At 38.4% G+C, this 18876-nt stretch overlaps 1 protein-coding gene across 4 annotated transcripts in view; it reads left to right on the plus strand.

Annotated features, from left to right (window-relative positions):
• The window catches only part of prpf40a (PRP40 pre-mRNA processing factor 40 homolog A), an 84558-nt gene that overhangs the window by 64164 nt on the left and 1518 nt on the right, over positions 1-18876 (plus strand). For all 4 annotated transcript variants that reach the window (XM_059966547.1, XM_059966545.1, XM_059966546.1 and 1 more), the window contains 10 exons: positions 3976-4109; positions 4543-4657; positions 4767-4858; positions 5357-5473; positions 6344-6481; positions 6620-6715; positions 7916-8002; positions 10012-10108; positions 10195-10256; positions 15871-16032. In XM_059966547.1, coding sequence (XP_059822530.1) covers positions 3976-4109; positions 4543-4657; positions 4767-4858; positions 5357-5473; positions 6344-6481; positions 6620-6715; positions 7916-8002; positions 10012-10108; positions 10195-10256; positions 15871-16032 — 1100 coding nt within the window. The remainder of the gene's footprint in view (positions 1-3975; positions 4110-4542; positions 4658-4766; positions 4859-5356; positions 5474-6343; positions 6482-6619; positions 6716-7915; positions 8003-10011; positions 10109-10194; positions 10257-15870; positions 16033-18876) is intronic.

Consider the following 18876-nt stretch of genomic DNA (forward strand, 5'->3'; position numbering starts at 1 on the left):
TGGAGGTCAAGAAGATCAAGAAAGGCAAATCAGAACCCCCATTTGACAGCAAAAGACCTTCAGGAAGATTTAGCAGACTCTGGAGTGGTAGTGCACTGTTCTACTGTGCAGTGACACCTGCACAAGTATGACCTTCATTGAAGAGTCATCAGAAGAATACCTTTCCTGCATCCTCACCACAAAATACAGCGTCAGAAGTTTGCAAAGGAACATCTAAACAAGCCTGATGCATTTTGGAAACAAGTCCTGTGGACTGATGAAGTTAAAATAGAACTTTTTGGTCGCAATGAGCAAAGGTATGAAGGGTGCAGAATTTCATGAAAAGAACACCTCTCCAACTGTTAAGCACGGGGGTGGATCGATCATGCTTTGGGCTTGTGTTGCAGCCAGTGGCATGGGGAACATTTCACTGGTGGAGGGAGGAATTAATTCAGTTAAATACCAGCAAATTCTGGAAGCAAGCATCACACTGTCTGTTTAGAAAAAAAAGCTGAAGATGAAAAGAGGATGGCCTCTACATCAGGATAATGATCCTAAACACATCTCAAAATCCACAATGGACTACCTCAAGAGGCGCAAGCTGAAGGTTTTGCCATGGCCCTCCCAGTCCCCCGACCTAAACATCATCGAAAGTCTGTGGATAGAGTGCATGCAAGACGGCCCAAGAATCTGACAGATCTAGAAGCCTTTTGCAAGGAAGAATGGGCGAAAGTCCCCTAAACAAGAATTGAAAGACTCTTAGCTGGCTACAGAAAGCATTTACAAGCTGTGAAACTTGCCAAAGGGAGTGTTACTAAGTACTGACCATGCAGGGTGCCCAAACTTTTGCTTCAGGCCCTTTTCCTTTTTTGTTATTTTGAAACTGAAAATTTAAATAAAAAAGTAATCTTGCTTAAAATATTAAAGAAGTGTGTCATCTTTAACTTTACGCGTTTTGGAAATTGGGTCATCTTTTACTCACTTAGCTATTCACAATAACAGAAATTTTGACTAGGAGTGCCTAAACTTTTGCATGCTACTGTACAGGTAGTCCCTGAGTTACGAACATCCGACTTACAGACAACTCGGACTTATGAACCGAGGAAGGAGAACGCCGTCTGCCATTTTAAGTCGGATCACAACGCCGACCACCATTTTAAGTCGTTGCCTTTGACACTATATTGAGTGTTTAACTTTGTATTTGGCTTAAATTTTTCTTAGTAAGATTCACCCTGACCCCGCCACCCCGTGATCTGCTGATCAGCACCAGGCTGGAGAACAGAGTTTCCCCGAGTTCGATCCAGTAACAGACCGCTCCCGTGCCAGGTTGATGTCAAGCTCGAAACTGAACCTCGTAAAAAAAAAATATACTGCCACCTCCAGTTTAAATTCCCACGTGGAATATTGTGGAAGATCAAATACCCAAACCCAACACAGCCCCCACTTGTCCCATTTAACTTGTCTCAGTGCGCGTGGACCTCGCGAGCCGGCGGAGGTCAGGACCTGCTGCCCGCGGTGTTCCTGTTCCATTGACGGGAAGTGATCGCGATTGAAAATAAAGTGGAAGTAATAGAGCGTTTGGAAAGCATTGAAACGCCATCGGTCATTGGAAAAGCGTTAGGCCACAGTCTGTCAACAATCGGAACAATTTTAAAGGATAACGGATAAAGTGAGAATAATGGAGCATGTGAAAGGCCCTGCCCCGATGAAAGCTACAGTTATTACTAAGCAACGCAGTGGTTTAATTATTGGAATACATACGTTTCTTAAGTGTTTTATATGCATAGAAAGGTAAAATATATACTAAGACTAACGTTTGACTGACGCTAAATAATACCGGATGTACTTGTTCGGACTTACGTACAAATCCAACTTAAAGAGGGACTCAGCACCGGAACTCGTACGTAACCCGGGGACTGCCTGTATAAGAAACAAAATGGAATCAATGAAAAACTGCTACAAGTGGTGGATACAACCTGTTCCATCACAGAAAACACCCTTCCCACCATTGGGCACATCTACAAGGAGCATTGCCAAATAAAATCAGCGTCCATCATCAAGGACCCCTACCATCCAGGCCATGCTCTCTTCTCACTCTAATGCTCTTCCCTCGGACAACATCGGTGGCGGGGAGAGGGGAGACTTGCAGCTTGGGCAACTGCCGGTCTTCCATAAAAAAAACCTTGCCCAGGCTTGGGCCTGGAAACTTTCCAAGGTGCAAATCCATGATCTATCGAGACTAATGGAGGCCTACATTACACACTGGCTTCTCACCGCTACCTTAGGAAGGAGGTACAGGAACCTTAGGTCCCGCACCACCAAGTTCAGGAGCAGTTAGCCTTCAACTATAAGACTCCTTGAACTACCATGATTTTTTTTTCTCTTTTGTTTTTGCATAGTTTATTGTCTTTTGCACATTGGTTGTTTGTCCGTCCTGTTGGGTGTGGCCTTTCAATGATTTTATTGTGCTTTTTGGATTTACTGTAAGAAAGAAAATGATCTCAGGATTGTATATAATGACATATGTACTTTGATAATAGATTTACTTTAAACCTTTTGAACTTTGGATAACTTCACTGTCCTCAACTCTTAAACTGATTCAACACTTCCTAGGACCCTATGATCCATGTTCTCAGTATTATTTATTTACTGTAGATTGTCTTCATTTGTACATTGGTGGTTTGTCAGTCTTTGTGTGCAACTTTTCATTGATTATATTGTATTTCTTTATTCTGCTATGACTGCTTGGAAGAAAATGAATCTCGGTGTTTATACACACACACACACTTTGGTAATAAATTTTTAAGTTTTTTTTGAATGAGGGCTGAGATGAGATATTTTTCACTCAATGATAATGAATCTCTCAAGTTCTTTATCCAGGAGGTAGAGAAACATGAAGACTCACGCTCAGTGATTTAGGAACATTTGTTCCTGTCATCCAATTTCTGAATGGGCACCCAGTCATAGAGTTCTTCCAAAACTGGTTGGTAGACTTGAGGATGTTAAAAGAAATTGAGATATGGGGATAAGGCAGGAACTGTTCAGGTGAATGATCAGGCATAATCTCAATGAATGCGAGCAAGCTTGAAGGGCCAGACGTTCTACTCCTGGTTCTTTTATTTTTGTCACTGACATTCAAACAAACAAATGCTGAATTTCTCAGCATCAGTTTCCTGAAGATGCTGGTGTTGGAGAAAGAGGACCAGCAAGGCTGATCCAACTGGAAAAAAAATATGATAGAGAAGAAGATACCTGATAAATACTGTACAAGCTTGTCTGAAATTAAGTGTGACGGAGGTTTGTGACATCCCAGTGATTTTCCACCATCTAGAAGGCACATGTCAGGAATGGAATGGAATGCTGTACGTTCAGTTTGTTAGGGTGGGAGAGGCCTATTCTGGTTCCTATATGATTCTTCTCTTGCTTCAAAATGTAGCACTTAACTGAGAAATTTTTTAATTGGTTTACCTTACCAAGACACACATCTCACATACCAATGCCCAGTTTGTAATTGATTTTATGTCAATGCAGATTGTACACGTAACTCCTTACACAATTACACAATGAAAGATCTTTGCTCCTGTTAACAAAAATGCACATTTATCCACCAGTTTCAATGACAAATTTCTGCACGGCAATTAAATCTATTAGCGTAGCTTAGAAAAAAGCAAGTCGATAAAAGATCTAACATTCCTCAAGTAATTTTTTCCAATTTATTTTCTACCTATAGGGGCTTTAAAATAGTATTGCATAATTAACTGCTGGATTTTATTTGTAATTTCTACTATATTTTTCCATGAATAAATCAATGATTTTAATCATATCGTTAAGAATAAATTTTAATTTTTCAAGTGATCTTCAGATCATTCAGATAAAATAGTCATAGAAATCAATACGTCAGAACATTGTCTAAACAATTTTAAATTAATTTCTTCTAAATTAATCTCTCACATAAAACACTGATTTTTACCTTTGCACCTAAACTTTACTTCGTAGATATGGATAAAGAAGACGCACTTGTATGTTTTGAAGAGCATATACGAGCATTAGAGAAAGAAGAAGAGGAGGAGAAACAGCGAGGTTTGCTTAGAGAAAGGAGAAGGCAGCGTAAAAATAGGGAAGCATTTCAGGTAAGTAATCAACAAATTTATAGATATCCATCTTAATCAAAAAAATTCAGTGATAAGAGTCAAAAGAAAAGCAGCTACTTTTAGAAAGGTTGCATTCTTTTTCTTACGTTTTTTAAGAACTTTTCTGAAGTTATAAGCATTCTAATTTATAATTGGTACTTAAAATTTGTTATATTAGATATATGACTCTAACAATTCATAATTAGTTATCTCACTCTTCAAGATCCAGCTTTTCATTGTCCACTAATAAGATAAAGCCCACACTGCGTGTTGCAGTATGTAACAAAGTAAATATTCAACCTGTAATTATTTCTTAAAATGTGTTACAGCATGATATAGTGTTCAAGTACCAGTGATCATAAGTTATTTATCAATTAATACAGGATATAAATTTCTTGAAAATATGGACAGAATATTCTGCTTCATTTTGCAGACATTCTTAGATGAGTTACATGAAAGTGGACATTTACACTCAATGTCTACATGGATGGAATTATATCCTGCTATCAGTGCTGATATTCGATTCTCCAAAATGTTAGGCCAACCTGGTAAGATGAATTTCATTTATTTAAGATCCCTCATTTAGTACATATACCTAACTAACAATACAGTTAATTATTCTCAAATATATATAATATTTGCTCTTGTTACATTTAGGATCTACTCCACTTGATCTCTTCAAATTTTATGTGGAAGATCTAAAAGCCCGTTTCCATGATGAGAAGAAGATAATAAAAGATATTTTAAAGGTTGTATATAACAATGTTGTATATAACATGTATGACAGATTTCATTGTACAGTAGCAGATTTATAACTTACAAAATGGTAAATTGTAACTTGTTGAAATCTGCTTTTTATTTCTGTGGTTTCCATATTATAAAAGAGCTCCAACTTTATAACGCTCATTATAGAGGTGCATTGTGAATATTGAAATTTTTTTTAATATACAGAATGAGATGGTAAAATGAGATAGTCGAGATTGCTCAAAATACAGGTGACTCCTGGAATCTGAAAATCAATTACTAATTTTCCATTAAATAAGATATGCAGAGTGATTTTTTTTAATATGCTCAAATCTCTTTTACATTGCAGCGAACACAAACACTTATATGATAACCACAAAAGCACAGTATTAAATCTTATGATTCTTTTATTGCTACTTGGTTAACTTTGATAAATTTTCCTTGAATAATTGTGTCAAATACTCTAAAGTGAACAAATACTATGTATCAATTTTCTTACACAGGATAAAGGATTTGTTGTAGAAATAAATACTACTTTTGAAGAATTTGGTACAGTCATTAGTTCAGACAAGAGAGCAGCCACACTTGATGCTGGTAATATTAAACTTACTTTCAACAGTGTAAGTAAATTTCTTAAGTTTTTTTTCAATAAAGTGCGTTGAAGGTGACTAAATCAGAAGTTCTCGTAGTATCTAATCAGGGAGAAATAAGCTGTGCTTTCCTCCTTCCCACTATAATTCAATTTTTACTTCTCCTCCCTTCATTGTAGAAATCCAAATTGCTGTTGCTCCTTGCTCTCCATTGCTATGCTCACCACTTTCCTGTAGTACTGCCAATGTATCACTCACTTACAAAGTCCCTGCTAATTGGGCCAAGTAATCCAGAAGTGCACATCCTTTTGTTTGAACTTTGACATTTCCCAGTGATTGGACAGAAAAGCTGAAATGTTAAAAATTAAAGGTGAAAGTCAAAATTAAGGCTTAAATGGTGAGGTGGGCGGAGTAAGTTTTTTTTTAATATTGAGGAACCACTGTTTGACATATGATCATTGTAGGTTGGTGCGTGGCCTAGTGGATAAGGCATCGGACTAGTAACCTGAAGGTCACTGATTCGAGCCTCAGCTGAGGCAGCATGTTTGTGTCCTTGAGCAAGGCACGTAACAACACATTGCTCTGCGATATCGGTGCCAAGCTGCTTGGGTCTAGTGCCCTTCCCTTGGACAACATCGGTGGCATGGAGAGGGGAAGGCCTGCAGGTCTCCAATGCAACCCTGGAAAACCTTCCAAGGCACAAATCCATGGTCTCACGTGACTAATGGGTGCCTATTACTATTACATTGTAGTTATAGTTCCCCTAATTTCCGCTTTATTATTCAATTGTGTACACCTTTTAAAAGATTATAAGCAATCTTTTATTACCATTGTTAAGTAATGTAACATTGCTCTGTATGATCTGTCCGGAACTAGGTAATTACTTGTGATTTCTATTAGTTATTAGAGAAAGCAGAAGCTAGAGAACGTGAAAGAGAAAAAGAAGAAGCTAGGAAATTAAAACGTAAAGAAACTGCTTTCAAGAGTATGTTAAAACAAGCAACACCACCTCTTGAGCCAGAATCAAATTGGGATGAGGTTTGTATATGTCACTGCCTTTGTAGAACCCTAATGCAAATTCCAAATTTATAATTACTCTTGAAATGGGATACTTTTAGGTTTTCAATAAATAATGTTTGAGGTAGCGAAACTCATAAGCTTATTTATTTATTCCAGGTCCGAGAGAGATTTGTAAATGAGTCTGCTTTTGAAGACATTACAGTAGAATCTGAAAGAAAAAGACTTTTCAAGGAGTTTCTACAGATTCTTGAGGTAATTATGGGAAAAGTTGCAATGGTATCGTGTTTTGCTCACATCTTTCCAGCAGTATAATATGTTTATTGTTAATCGTCAGGGTACTTTTTTGACAAGCTGTATAGAGGTATCTAAATACCATGTAATAATTGGCGACAAATATGCACTACATTTTAACTTTAAATCAGTGGTTCTCAACATTTTTCTGCTCATGGCCCACTTGTGACTTTCATTTACCTCTTTAGCTCCCATCCTCCCTAGTCTCCATTAGTTGCTAAAGTATTTTTTTTGTCAACTGTACTGATTATTCTAATAGACAGTCAATATTTATGTTTTAACAGGTTATAGGTACAAGTTAAATATAATGTTGCAGGGGTATATGAAAACTGAAAACTTCTGAAGTTCTAAATATGATACTTTATGTAATATATTCTTCCAAACAGTAACAAAACAGGCTTAAGTGGGTATTTAGTGAGATCCATATGACTGATGCAAACTAGCGAGTTTTTGAATATCTGGTTGCGATTTGGTTAAATATAATGGAAGATCACCTCTTTTCACAACATCAAGATGGTTACGAGCTTTTGGGAAAGTAGGTGAAAAGTTTGACTAAGATCATATTCAACTAAATAAAAGGTGGGAAATCCAATTAAAAACAGCTGTTTGCTTTCTCCCAGAGCTGTAGAAATTTATTTTGAATTCTGCTACTAAATGAAACTATTGAACTAGCATATTTTCCCATTCGTTTTTTTCAGAGTTCTAATTAAATTATATGCAATATATTCATTTTTAAAATGTATATATTTTTAGTAATATTTCATTAAAACAGTAAACTGGTAGCCACCAGTTTCTTGTTTTTGCCTTGTGACCTCTATGAAATCCAGCATGACGTCCTGGAGGGCTATATGGCCCACACTGAGAACCACTGCTTTAAATAACATGCTTTAAACTCAATTAATTAAATTGAGGTCATGATTACTTCACTTTTGCAGCTTTGGTTATCTGTAAATTAATTATTGTATTTTTACTTCATTCTGTCTGCTGTTTTCTTTCAGTGCATGCACATACTTTAATTTCTGAAAATGTTAGATTTACTCAAATCAGGCAGTGTCTATGGAGAGAGAAACAGTACTCTGAGCTACTTTGTCAAAAATTGTTTATTGTTTTGCATGTTTGTATCTCTTGTCATCTGTATTTCATTTATTTTTTACACATTAGCATGAATGCCAGCATCATCACTCAAAGAGCAAAAAACATTCCAAGAAATCTAAAAAGCATCACAGGAAGCATTCTCGCTCTCGTTCAGTAAGTGCTTGTAATTTAGTATGTTTACCATTTTGTTGTGATATGCTGAACCATTTAACACAGAAGTTGTATGCAAAATTTAATGACTTGTTATATTCTCATCTCTAAATTACAATGTTGCCTTTTGTCACCTGTGTAAGACTGGTTTTCTGCTGCCAGCTACCTGCCAGGTGGCAGTAATTGCAACAATAACATTGGAATGCTTGTCACTTCTTAAAGTACACTTGGGGACTGGTAATGCCTGTGTTTAATTTCTTCGTTAGGTTATAGATTGGCAAAACATGCATGCAGGGTTGCTAATAGCACATAGCGTAAATAGCACATGTGGTTACGATTTCAGAAAAATATGCAGTCTGAAAGAAGGAAAACTGCAGAGCAAGTGACATGACTGCAGTCTTGGTCCATCTTGCTCTTCCACTGGATGGCAGCACTGAGGGAACACTGGAGGGCAGCACCAATGGGAGTAGCTAGGCCCCAACCCAGTAAGGATTCCAGTGCACCACACAGACACTCTCCCACACCTCCTCGACATCTTCTCTCCTGGATGACTGCAACAGTTGAGCCCGAGTTTGGGCCTAGATCTTGCCATAGCTGAGGCAATGCAGCTCCTCCGCCATCAGGCTCGCGAATAAACCAATGAACTGGATTTGGAGTATTTTTACATTACCGATGCCCAACAGGATCTTGCGATCCCAAAAACACGTCCAAGACAGTCAGTTACACTGCTTACCATTTTGACACAACAGCGGTAAGCAACAAATTCAGGCAACAAGACAAGAAGGGTACGCAGTAAGTCCAGATCTATTGCTATCAAGCAACTTGCTTGTGAGATAGTCCTGCAATACCTGGTCTTCTTGGTATCCAACAGTGACTTGCAATCATAAATAAGACGTGCTGAACAAACAAATACACCTTTGATTGGACCCGAAGTGACTGTTGCGTGCAAGCATGCCACCATCTTACAGGCATATTTGAATATTTCTAAATGTCTCTGAGCCAGTGTTGAATTTCAACTCTTGAGTCCTGGCCAGAGACATCATTTACTCTATCTCACAGGATGGTTGCAGCAATGAAGTGGCAGATGGACTATAGTGTAGGGAAGTGCATAATTTTGCATTTTGGTGGAAGGAATAAAGACGTAGACTTTTTTTAAATGTGGAAGCAATTCATACATCAAAGGTGCAAAGGAACTTGTGAGTCCTCATGCAGGATTCCTTGAAGGTTGACTCACAGATTGATTTGGTGGTGAGGAGAGCAAATGGAATGGTAGTGTTCATTTTCAGAAGACTAGAAAAGCAGGTATGTAATGCTAAGGCACTGGTCAGATGGCACTTGGAGTATCGTGAGTAGTTTTCGGCCCTGTTAAGAAAAAATGTGATGGCATTGGAAAGGGTCCAAAGTTAATGAGAGTAATCCCAGGAATGAAAGGATTAACATATGTGGTTAGAAGAATGAAGGGGGATCTCATTGAAATATATCGAATATTGAAAGGCCTGGATAGAGCGGATGAGGAGAGGATGTTTCGTATAGTGGAAGGGTCTAGGTCCGGAGGGTGCAGCCTCGGAATAGAGGGCCATTCGTTTCAAACAGTTAAGGGAAAATAACTTTAGCCAGATGGTGGAATTCATTGTCAGATGAGGCTGTGCAGGCCAAATCATTGTCTGTACTTAAGGAGAAGGTTTATTGTTTGTTGATTAGGGCATTAAAAGTTACAGCAAGAAGGCAGGAGAATGGGGTTGAGAGGAATAATAAATCAGTCCTAATGGAACGGCGGAGCAGTCTTGATAGGCTAAATGGCCTAATTCTGCTCCTATGCCTTCTGGTCAATGACCACCCCCACCCATCCCACCTATCCCCTGTTAGAAGCCATGTGGCTACTAAAGCATACTCCCACCTTTAAAATTTATCCCTTGAGCTCAGTACAATCTACTATTGGTTATATACCCTGATTTTCCAATATGATGTGTTTGCAGCTTCATTGCTCAAAATGTGTATTTAATTCTTACTAGGGTTCAGAATCAGAAGATGATGATTATCACCACTCTAAGAAAAAAAAGCGCTCACATTCAAAGTCTCCTTCAGACCGATCCTCAAGTGATGAATCAGGTAACCTAAACCTCGTTGATTCCTTTTTCTATAAACTTAAAATTTCACTCTAAGTAGATTTATGAAGTATTTCCTTTTCTCCTTAGAGCGGAGTTATAAGAAGTCTAAAAAACACAAGAAAAAGGGAAAGAAGCGAAGACGCAAGTCTGTAAGTCTCAGACCATTTGTTTTCATTGTAGAATCTCCACATTGAGTAGCATCTTCAGTGCCCAAAGTATGCAAGTACATTGCTGACCTTGATATCACCCTAAACCTACTCAGAATGGCCCTGCCTTGTTCCTTTCTAAGTTTTATCATTCTACTCAAATTCATTATTATACTGAAACTCTTTATGATGATTTTCTGATTATAGTAGAATCTGGGTTGAAACTGATGAAAATATGATTGCAAGGCAAGTTACTGGAGAATGGAATTCCTCTGTGAGCCGGCGTAGATTCAGTGGGCTGAAATGGCTTCCTTGTGTTGAAAGAAAAATGGAAAAGGATCATCAAAAGTTTGATTTAGCATCATTTAATCAATGCATCATTTTGTTGTTTCTCATACATGTATCAATGCTGGTATATAATGTGTTAAGGAGATACACGGATTGTGCTTTTGACACGGGTTTTCATCATAAAGTTGCCTTTAGTAGAATATCCTTTCTTTCTAATTACCAGTGTTTCCAGATTGTGGTCATATTTGCTTAAATACTTTAAAATATTTTTCCTGATATTTCTGGCAGTATTCCAACATGGTACTATAGATTATGTAGACAGTGGTGGATGTTCAGAATCATTCTCCCAGCATAGAAATATAAAATATTAGAGGATGTGTGTTTAAGGTGATGGTGCAGGGGGTGGCAGGATTTCTTTTGAATAGGATGGTAGATGTCATGGAAGCTAATATGTCATTGGCATTTATAAGACTTCTAACAACACATGAATATGGAGGAATATCGACTAAGTACAGATAGAAAAGATTTAATTTGGCATTATGTTCATTGGATATCATGGCTTGAAGGGACTGTTCCTGTGCTGTGTTTTATGTTCTTTATTCTATTACATAATATAGAAGAGTACAGCATTGACACAGGCCCCATGTCCAACTGTGATGCCAACGTAAACTATTCCATCTACCTGCATGAAGTCCATATTCCTCTATTCCACGTCTGATGCTTTTAATACATTATAGTTGTATCTGCATCTGTCACCTTCCCTGCATCAAATTCTTAGGCACCTACCACTCTGAAAAACTTACAGAATTGCCCTGCACTTAATATTTATCTATCTCTCGCCATCTCTCTCCAGCTCTTCCCCCCTCTGCCCCCTCTCCTTCGCTCCCCCAGCACTGCCACCCCCCCCCCCCCACCACCATCACTTTCAGCCTATGCCTTCTACTATTCAAGTGCACCCCTCCAAGGTCTCCATGTCATTCCTACTGTATGACAACCACAACTTGACACAGTACTCCAGATGTGGCCTGTACAAAACCAGTAGCATGACTCCTGAGCTTTTATACACACCGCCCCAAAAAAATGAAGTAAAGCATGCCATAAGCCTATTTAACCATCCTTTTACCTTGTGTTGCCAATGTCAGAGGTCTGTGGATATACTGCAAGGCCACTCTGTATAAGTCTCTTGAATCCAGCCATTCACTGTATACTTTTGTCATGCATTTGATCTTATTTATGTATTTATCGACCTATCGATTAAGGTATCGGCCCTTCTGGCACTTCGAGCTGCGCCACCCAGTAGCCCCCAATTTAACCCTAGCCTAAACACAGAACATTTTATTATAACCAATTAATCTACTACTTTGGACTGTGGGAGGAAACCAGAGCACCAGGAGAAACCCACACAGTCATGGGGAGAACATTTAAACTCCTTACAGACCGGCCATTAGTACTGTAAAGCATTGTGCTAAGCACTGTGCTACCGTGGTGCCATAAAATACAAGCTAAAATACAGCTCCCTCACCCTTGCTGGATTAAACTCCATCTGCTGTTTCTTTTCCCAAATATCCAACTGTCTATATTGTTTTACCCTTTGACAATTTTCTTGCTGTTTAAAATTCCATAAATTTTAACGTCATCTGCAAATTTATTAAATCTTTAATATATTTCAAACAGCAGAGATCCCAGCACAGTGCTTACAAAACACCAGTGGTCACAGACCTGCAGTAAGAAAAATTCCCCTCTACCATTACCCCCGGTCTTCTATGACCAAGCCAATTTTGGATCCAGTTCACTCACTCACCATGGATTCCATGTGACTTAGTCAACTAAATAGCCTACCGTGAGAGACCTTGTTGTCTAAATTCCATGTAGACAACATCCACTGCCTAATCCTATCGCTCACCTTCTATGCTCCCTAACTGGACTCAATCAAGTTTGTGAGACAGGACAGCCCCACACAAAGCTGTGCTGACTGTCAGTAATAAATAAATTCTCCAAATGCAAGTAAATTCTGTTTCTGAAAGTATTTTTCTAATAGTTTCCCTACCACTGGTTAAAGGCTCGCTTGCCTATAATTTCCTGTTTTGTCTCTTTTGCTCTTAAACAAAAGAACAACATTGGCTATTCTGCAGTCTACTGGCACTCTCCCATATAGTTAAAGAAGATGGAAAGATCTCTGTCAACCCAGTAATCTCCTTCCTTGTTTCTTTCAGTATCCTGGGATATATTCCATCAGGGTCAACCACTTTAATGATTTTTGTGACACAACATCCCCTCCATAATATCAACATGCCCTAGAACATCAAACTACAGCTTGTAATCTCCTTATCATCCACGTCCTCCTCCTTGGTGAATACAGTTATGAAACATTCATGAAGGACCTCACCACTTCCTTTGGCTGCACACATATTTCTTCTCCCTTTTCTTAACTAGCTCGTTGTTCATAATGTATGAATAAAATACCTTAGAATTCTTATAATTATATATTCTTACAATTCTTAGAATTAGTATTCTTAGAAATACCTTAGAATTATTTCATAGTGCCTTTTAGCTTTCTAATTTTGTGTGCAAGTTCCTTCCTGCTGTCTTTATATTCCTCAAGAGCTTTTTCTGATTTTATCTTCCAAAACCTTAGATCCTGGTTTCTTTTTGATTAAACTTAACAGTATTTCTTATCATTCAAGGTTTGCAAATCTTACCATCCCCGTCTTTCATCCTGACAAGAACATACTAGTGCTGAATTCCAGCCAGTTGGCCGTTAAAAAGATATGCCAGAGTGGATTTATACCTATCTGCTCTCCTCAGCTACTGCTGAATACTGTTGTAATTAGTCTTCCTACAAGTTAACACTTTCACCCAAAGACCAGACTTATCCTTAACCGTAGCAATCTGAAAACTAATGTAGTTATGAACACTCTTCTGAAAATGCTTCCGTGCTTAAACTTTGATCACTTGGCCAGTTCATTTCCCAATATGGCATCATCCTAGTTGGAATGTCTACGTATTGTTTGAAGAAAACCCTTAGGATGCACTTAACAAATTCTGCCCTGTCTTAGCCTTGGTACTATTTTCATAATAAATGTATTACCAAAATATTATAAGTTACCATATATTGCCTTGAGATTTATTTTCTTGCAGGCATTTACAGCGGTGAAAAAAAAGAGTCCTTGAAGGTGTATCTATAGTTCTTGGAATCAGTGTAGAGTATTTGTGAATGAAGTTATCCACATCAGTTGTGGAACCTGTTCGTTGTAGAGTAATGCCTGTTCCTGAAATTGGTAGTATGGAACCTTAGGCTTCTCTACCTCCTGCTTGACGGTAATAGCAAGAAGAGGGCATGGCCTGGGTGTTGGGGGTCTTTGAGGATGGGTGCTGCTTTCTTGTAACTGTGCACTATGTAACTGTACTCAATGATTGATGGAAATCTCAGTCAATATCAGGTGAATTAATATCACTCACCATTCGGTTGTTTTTGTAGTTGTCCATGACCTGCCTGCATATCTATTCCTCTAGTCCTGTCAGTATTGTGTGACCTACAGTATAACCTCACCATTGTGATTACAGCTTTCATTATTCCTGAATTCTCTCCATATGGCCTGACTGGATGAGTGTTATTAAAAGTGTCCCCTTTGAGTACAGCCTTGACATTCATAATGCAGATTCCCCATCTCATTTACTTCTATTCCGTTGAACTAAGTTTAACATAATGGCTACAACATCATTGTACTGTGTACTAATTTCTGCTTTAAGCTGAACCTCCTCCCCCATTATTCTCCTTTCGTTTAAAATAAATACATTTGGGCTATCATTCCTGCTGTATTTATTATGCTGATTCTGCCTGTTAGCCCACTTAACTTCATTTTCTCTTCTGTTACTCCACCTGCTGACCTATTACTCAGTTCCTTATTGTGGAACTTCGATTACAGACGATGTCTGCACACTACATCATTTGGAATACCATTAGTTTGTAGCACCAAGATCATTTTTTCCAACCAGCCAAAACTGATAAGTGATGGAAATGATGGTTAAGTTAGTTGCTAAAGTGAATAATTCTTTCAAAGTCATACAGAAACAGGATCTCTGGCTGATCAAGTGCCTATTTATCCTTCTTGCATTTACCCGCACTTGGTCCGTACTATCCTTTGATGATTCAAGTGCTCATCTGGGTACTCTGAATGTTGTGAGGATACCTGTCATCACCAGCTTCTCAGGTTGTGTGTTCTAAATTGCAAGCATCTTCTGGGTGGGTAAAAAAGGCTCAATTCCCCCTGAAACTGCTTGTTCCTTATTTTAAACGCTATCCATCTCTGTCATAGTACTACATATCTCTATCACATCTCCCTTGAGCCAAGGAAAATTAACTGAAATGTTTCATCCCAGGGAATACCCAGTTGAATCACCTACATCGATCTGCAGTGCAGTCATGTCCTTCCTACTGTGTAGTGACTAGAGCATATTAAGCAGATATACCAGCTGTGCTTCAACAAATGTTTTTAAGTTTGTACCAAGATGTCCCCCCCGTTATACTTTATGATCTGTCTAATAAAGGCAAGCATTGTGTATGCTGCCTTCACCATCGTATCTACTTGTGCTATCACCTTCATGGTTCTTGTACATCAAAGACCCTATGTTCCATTATATTTGTTAGGCCACTACCATTTATGGTATATGTCCTACCCTATTAGATCCCCAAAATGCAACATCTCACAGTTGTTAATTTTAAATTCCATCTGCCATTGTACCAAAAAGGCCAATATGAATGTTCCCAAACCAGAAACCATGAATAAACTGGGAGATCTAGTTTTCCTTCTGAAGTCTTCTGAAGTGTGTAGCACCATGCTTAAGGACAACTACTGTCCCACTGATACCACACTCTTGAATAAAACCTCTTGTAGATACAATGAATTCTTCGCCTCACAATTTATTTGTTATGATTTTGCATATTATAGTCCACCTGCATTGCATTTTCTAGGTTTTACTCTGTATTCTGCATTATTATTGTTTTACCTCAATGAGTTGTGTAATGTTTTGATCTGTATGAATGATATGCAAGACAATTTTTTTCCTATATCATGGTACATGTGACAATAATAAACCAATACCAATAACTGGTTCATCAGATTAGCCTCCTCACTATTAACAACATCTGCAGTCTTCCTAATTAAAAACTTGTGTACATTAACGTATATATAAATGTCAAGGATCCCCACACAGATCCCTGTTATATACCACTTGTCATGGGCTTCTAATCATAATATCAACACTCCAGTCATCACCTTTTGTGTTCTGTCACCAAGTCCTAATATCAGTTTTATTTCCCACTATATAGATGACCCCTGAATCTGAAGGTGAACGAGAACGTGATCGTGAACGTGAAAGAGACCGGGATAGAAGAGACAAAGAAAGGAGCAGGGATGATGAAAAAGAAAGAAACAGACACAGATCACAATCAAAGCATAAATCACCTAGAAAACCTACTAACAAAGATACGGTACGTGAGCATGTGCATGCGTGTGTGTGTGCGCTTTTTTAAATGTGTATATATATATATATATAAATTATTTGGATGAAAGTTTTCAGCTTTACATAAGGACGTGGAAATTTATGTTGGTCAAAATGCTAAGTACAGGTTGTCCTCAGATTATGAATGCCAAACTTCTGGACATCCCTGCATACAAACAAGCTCCCATAATATAATTAAATTAACAGGTCTGCAGGGATCTTTTTGGGGGCCTCTACACTTCATGCTTTTTATAAATGACTTGGATGAGAAAGTGATATTGGTGGGTTATTAAGTTTAGAAACATAGAAAACCTGTAGCACAATACAGGCCCTTTGGGCCACAAAGCTGTGCTGAACATGTCCCTACCTTAGAAATTACTAGGCTTACCTGTAGCCCTCTATTTTTATAAGCTCCATGTACCTATCCAAAAGTCTCTTAAATGACCCTATTGTATCCGCCTCCACCACCGTTGCCGGCAGCCCATTCCACACACTCACCACTCTCTGAGTAAAAAACTTACCCCTGACATCTCCTCTGTACCTACTCCCCAGCACCTTAAACCTGTGTCCTCTTGTGGCAACCATTTCAATCCTGGGGAAAAAGTCTCTGACTATCCACATGATCAATGCCTGTCATCACCTTACACACCTTTATCAGGTCACCTCTCATCCTCCGTCACTCCAAAGAGAAAAGGCCGAGTTCGCTCAACCTATTCTCATAAGGCATGCTCCCCAATCCAGGCAGCATCCTTGTAAATCTCCTCTGCACCCTTTCTATGGCTTCCACATCCTTCCTGTAGTGAGGCAACCAGAACTGAGCACAATACTCCAAGTGGGTTCTGACCGGGGTCCTATATAGCTGCAACAAAATTTGCAGATTACACCAAGTTTGATGGTGTTGTAGTTGTCATAAGTTACCACAGGACAGAAACAGATTAGGTTAGATTAATTTATTATTAATCACATGTACATCAGAACACACAGTGAATATGCCATTTGCGTTAAAAACCAACACAGTCTGAGGATGTGCTTAGGGCACCTGGCAAGTGTTGCCACACATTCCACCACATGCACACAGTATTCAGCAAAAGAACACACTGTCAACATACAAACAACAACAGCAAAACAGACTCCTTCCCACACCCCCATTGTAGGAGATGGGTGAAGTGGCAAATGGAGTTCTGTCTAGAAAAGCTTGAAGTGATTGACTTCAACAGATTGAACTTAAAGGAAGAGTAAAAGGCCAGTGTCAGGATCCTTAGCAGTGTGGAGGAACATAGGAATCTTCGGGTCCAAGACTACTTGTCCCTCAAAATTACCATGCAGATTAATAGGGTGGTTAAGAAAGCAAGTGATGTGTTGGCCTTCATTAGTTGGGAGATCAAATTCAAGAGCCACAAGGTATTTGTAGCTTTATTAAACTGGTTAGACCACACTTAGAGAATATTATGTTCATTTCTGGTCACCTTATAGGATGTGGAATCCTTAGAACTGGTGGAGAGGAGATTTGCCAGGATGCTACCTGGATTAGAGAACAAGTCTTGTGATGATATGTTGAGTGAGCTAGGCCTTTTCTCTTTGGAGCAAAGGAGGATGATGGGTGACTTAACAGCAACATATACGATCATGTGACAGAGCAGAGAAGCAGCACCATATTTCCAGGATGGCAGTGGCTAAACCCAAAAGACATCTGTTTAAGGGGAGATTTTGGATGTAAGTGCTTTACATTGACAGTGGTAAGTGCATGGAACACTTTGCTGGGTGTAGTGGCAGAAGGAAATACAATAGGGACATTTAAAAGACTTTTAAGATGGATGTAGGAAACATGGTTTTAAATTGTATAGGAGGGAAGGGTTAGATTGATCGTAGAGTAGTTTTATATAAGTCAGCACATCATGGGATGAGGAGCCCGTACTGTGTCATATGTTTCTATGCTCGATCTAAATTGAAAAGTCCAACATAACCTTGTATGAATAACAGAATCAGTGTTTGTTCTCTCTCTCTGTCTTCCTCCTCTCTCTCCCCACCCCCATTCAGTAAATGATCTTTCTTGTTGGCTTCATGTGCTTTTAATACAAATCTGTGGAGGCTTGGTAAACTATATCAAGAGAATTTCTGATTTAATGGGTAAAACTTACTTATGCACCTCTGTAAAACTGAAATGCTTTTATTACCCAGGGAGGGACTATGTTGCAGGAATCTTCCATTGGTTTTATTTGGTCATCAGTTATCTTTCCTCACTTTGCAGAATGTTGCAATCTTGTTCATTTTCAGATCAATTTTTCAATACAATAATGTAATTTCAGAAGTGATTACAAATTGTAGTGAATTTTGCAGAAATGCTCATCAGTTTGAAATAGGTGCAAATAATTTTGCCCTTCAAGTCAGTTTTGAAGGATATGATTTTGACTTTATTTATACGCTGTTGTTTTTATTTCTCTATCTTTAAAAACTGCACTTAACCAGTTTATTTGTATTTATTATTCATTTGAGTTTCATGTAAAATAGTTTTGGCTTACTGTTTTGAATTGTTTCTTGGAATGCCACTCAGATATGCTTATGCATTATTTGAATGATCCTCTTCAAATTTTTTTCCAGAATGATCTGTTCAATCATATTGAAATGGGTACTTGATTCCGATTTAATGACTAGCTTAGCTTCAGGTCTGCTGATGATGAAAGGGTAGTGATTTATTCCATATCGTGTCCATCTTTGTCACTTCTAATTTTACCAAAAAATAACTTATAATTTCATTTAAAAATTAAATCATTAAGTTAGAAATAAGTTCCACCACTTTTACCATGCTACAGAGCTCCAGAATGTGGAAAGCAGG

Source organism: Hypanus sabinus, chromosome 4, assembly GCF_030144855.1.
Source record: "Hypanus sabinus isolate sHypSab1 chromosome 4, sHypSab1.hap1, whole genome shotgun sequence".
Classification (NCBI taxonomy): Eukaryota; Metazoa; Chordata; class Chondrichthyes; order Myliobatiformes; family Dasyatidae; genus Hypanus; species Hypanus sabinus.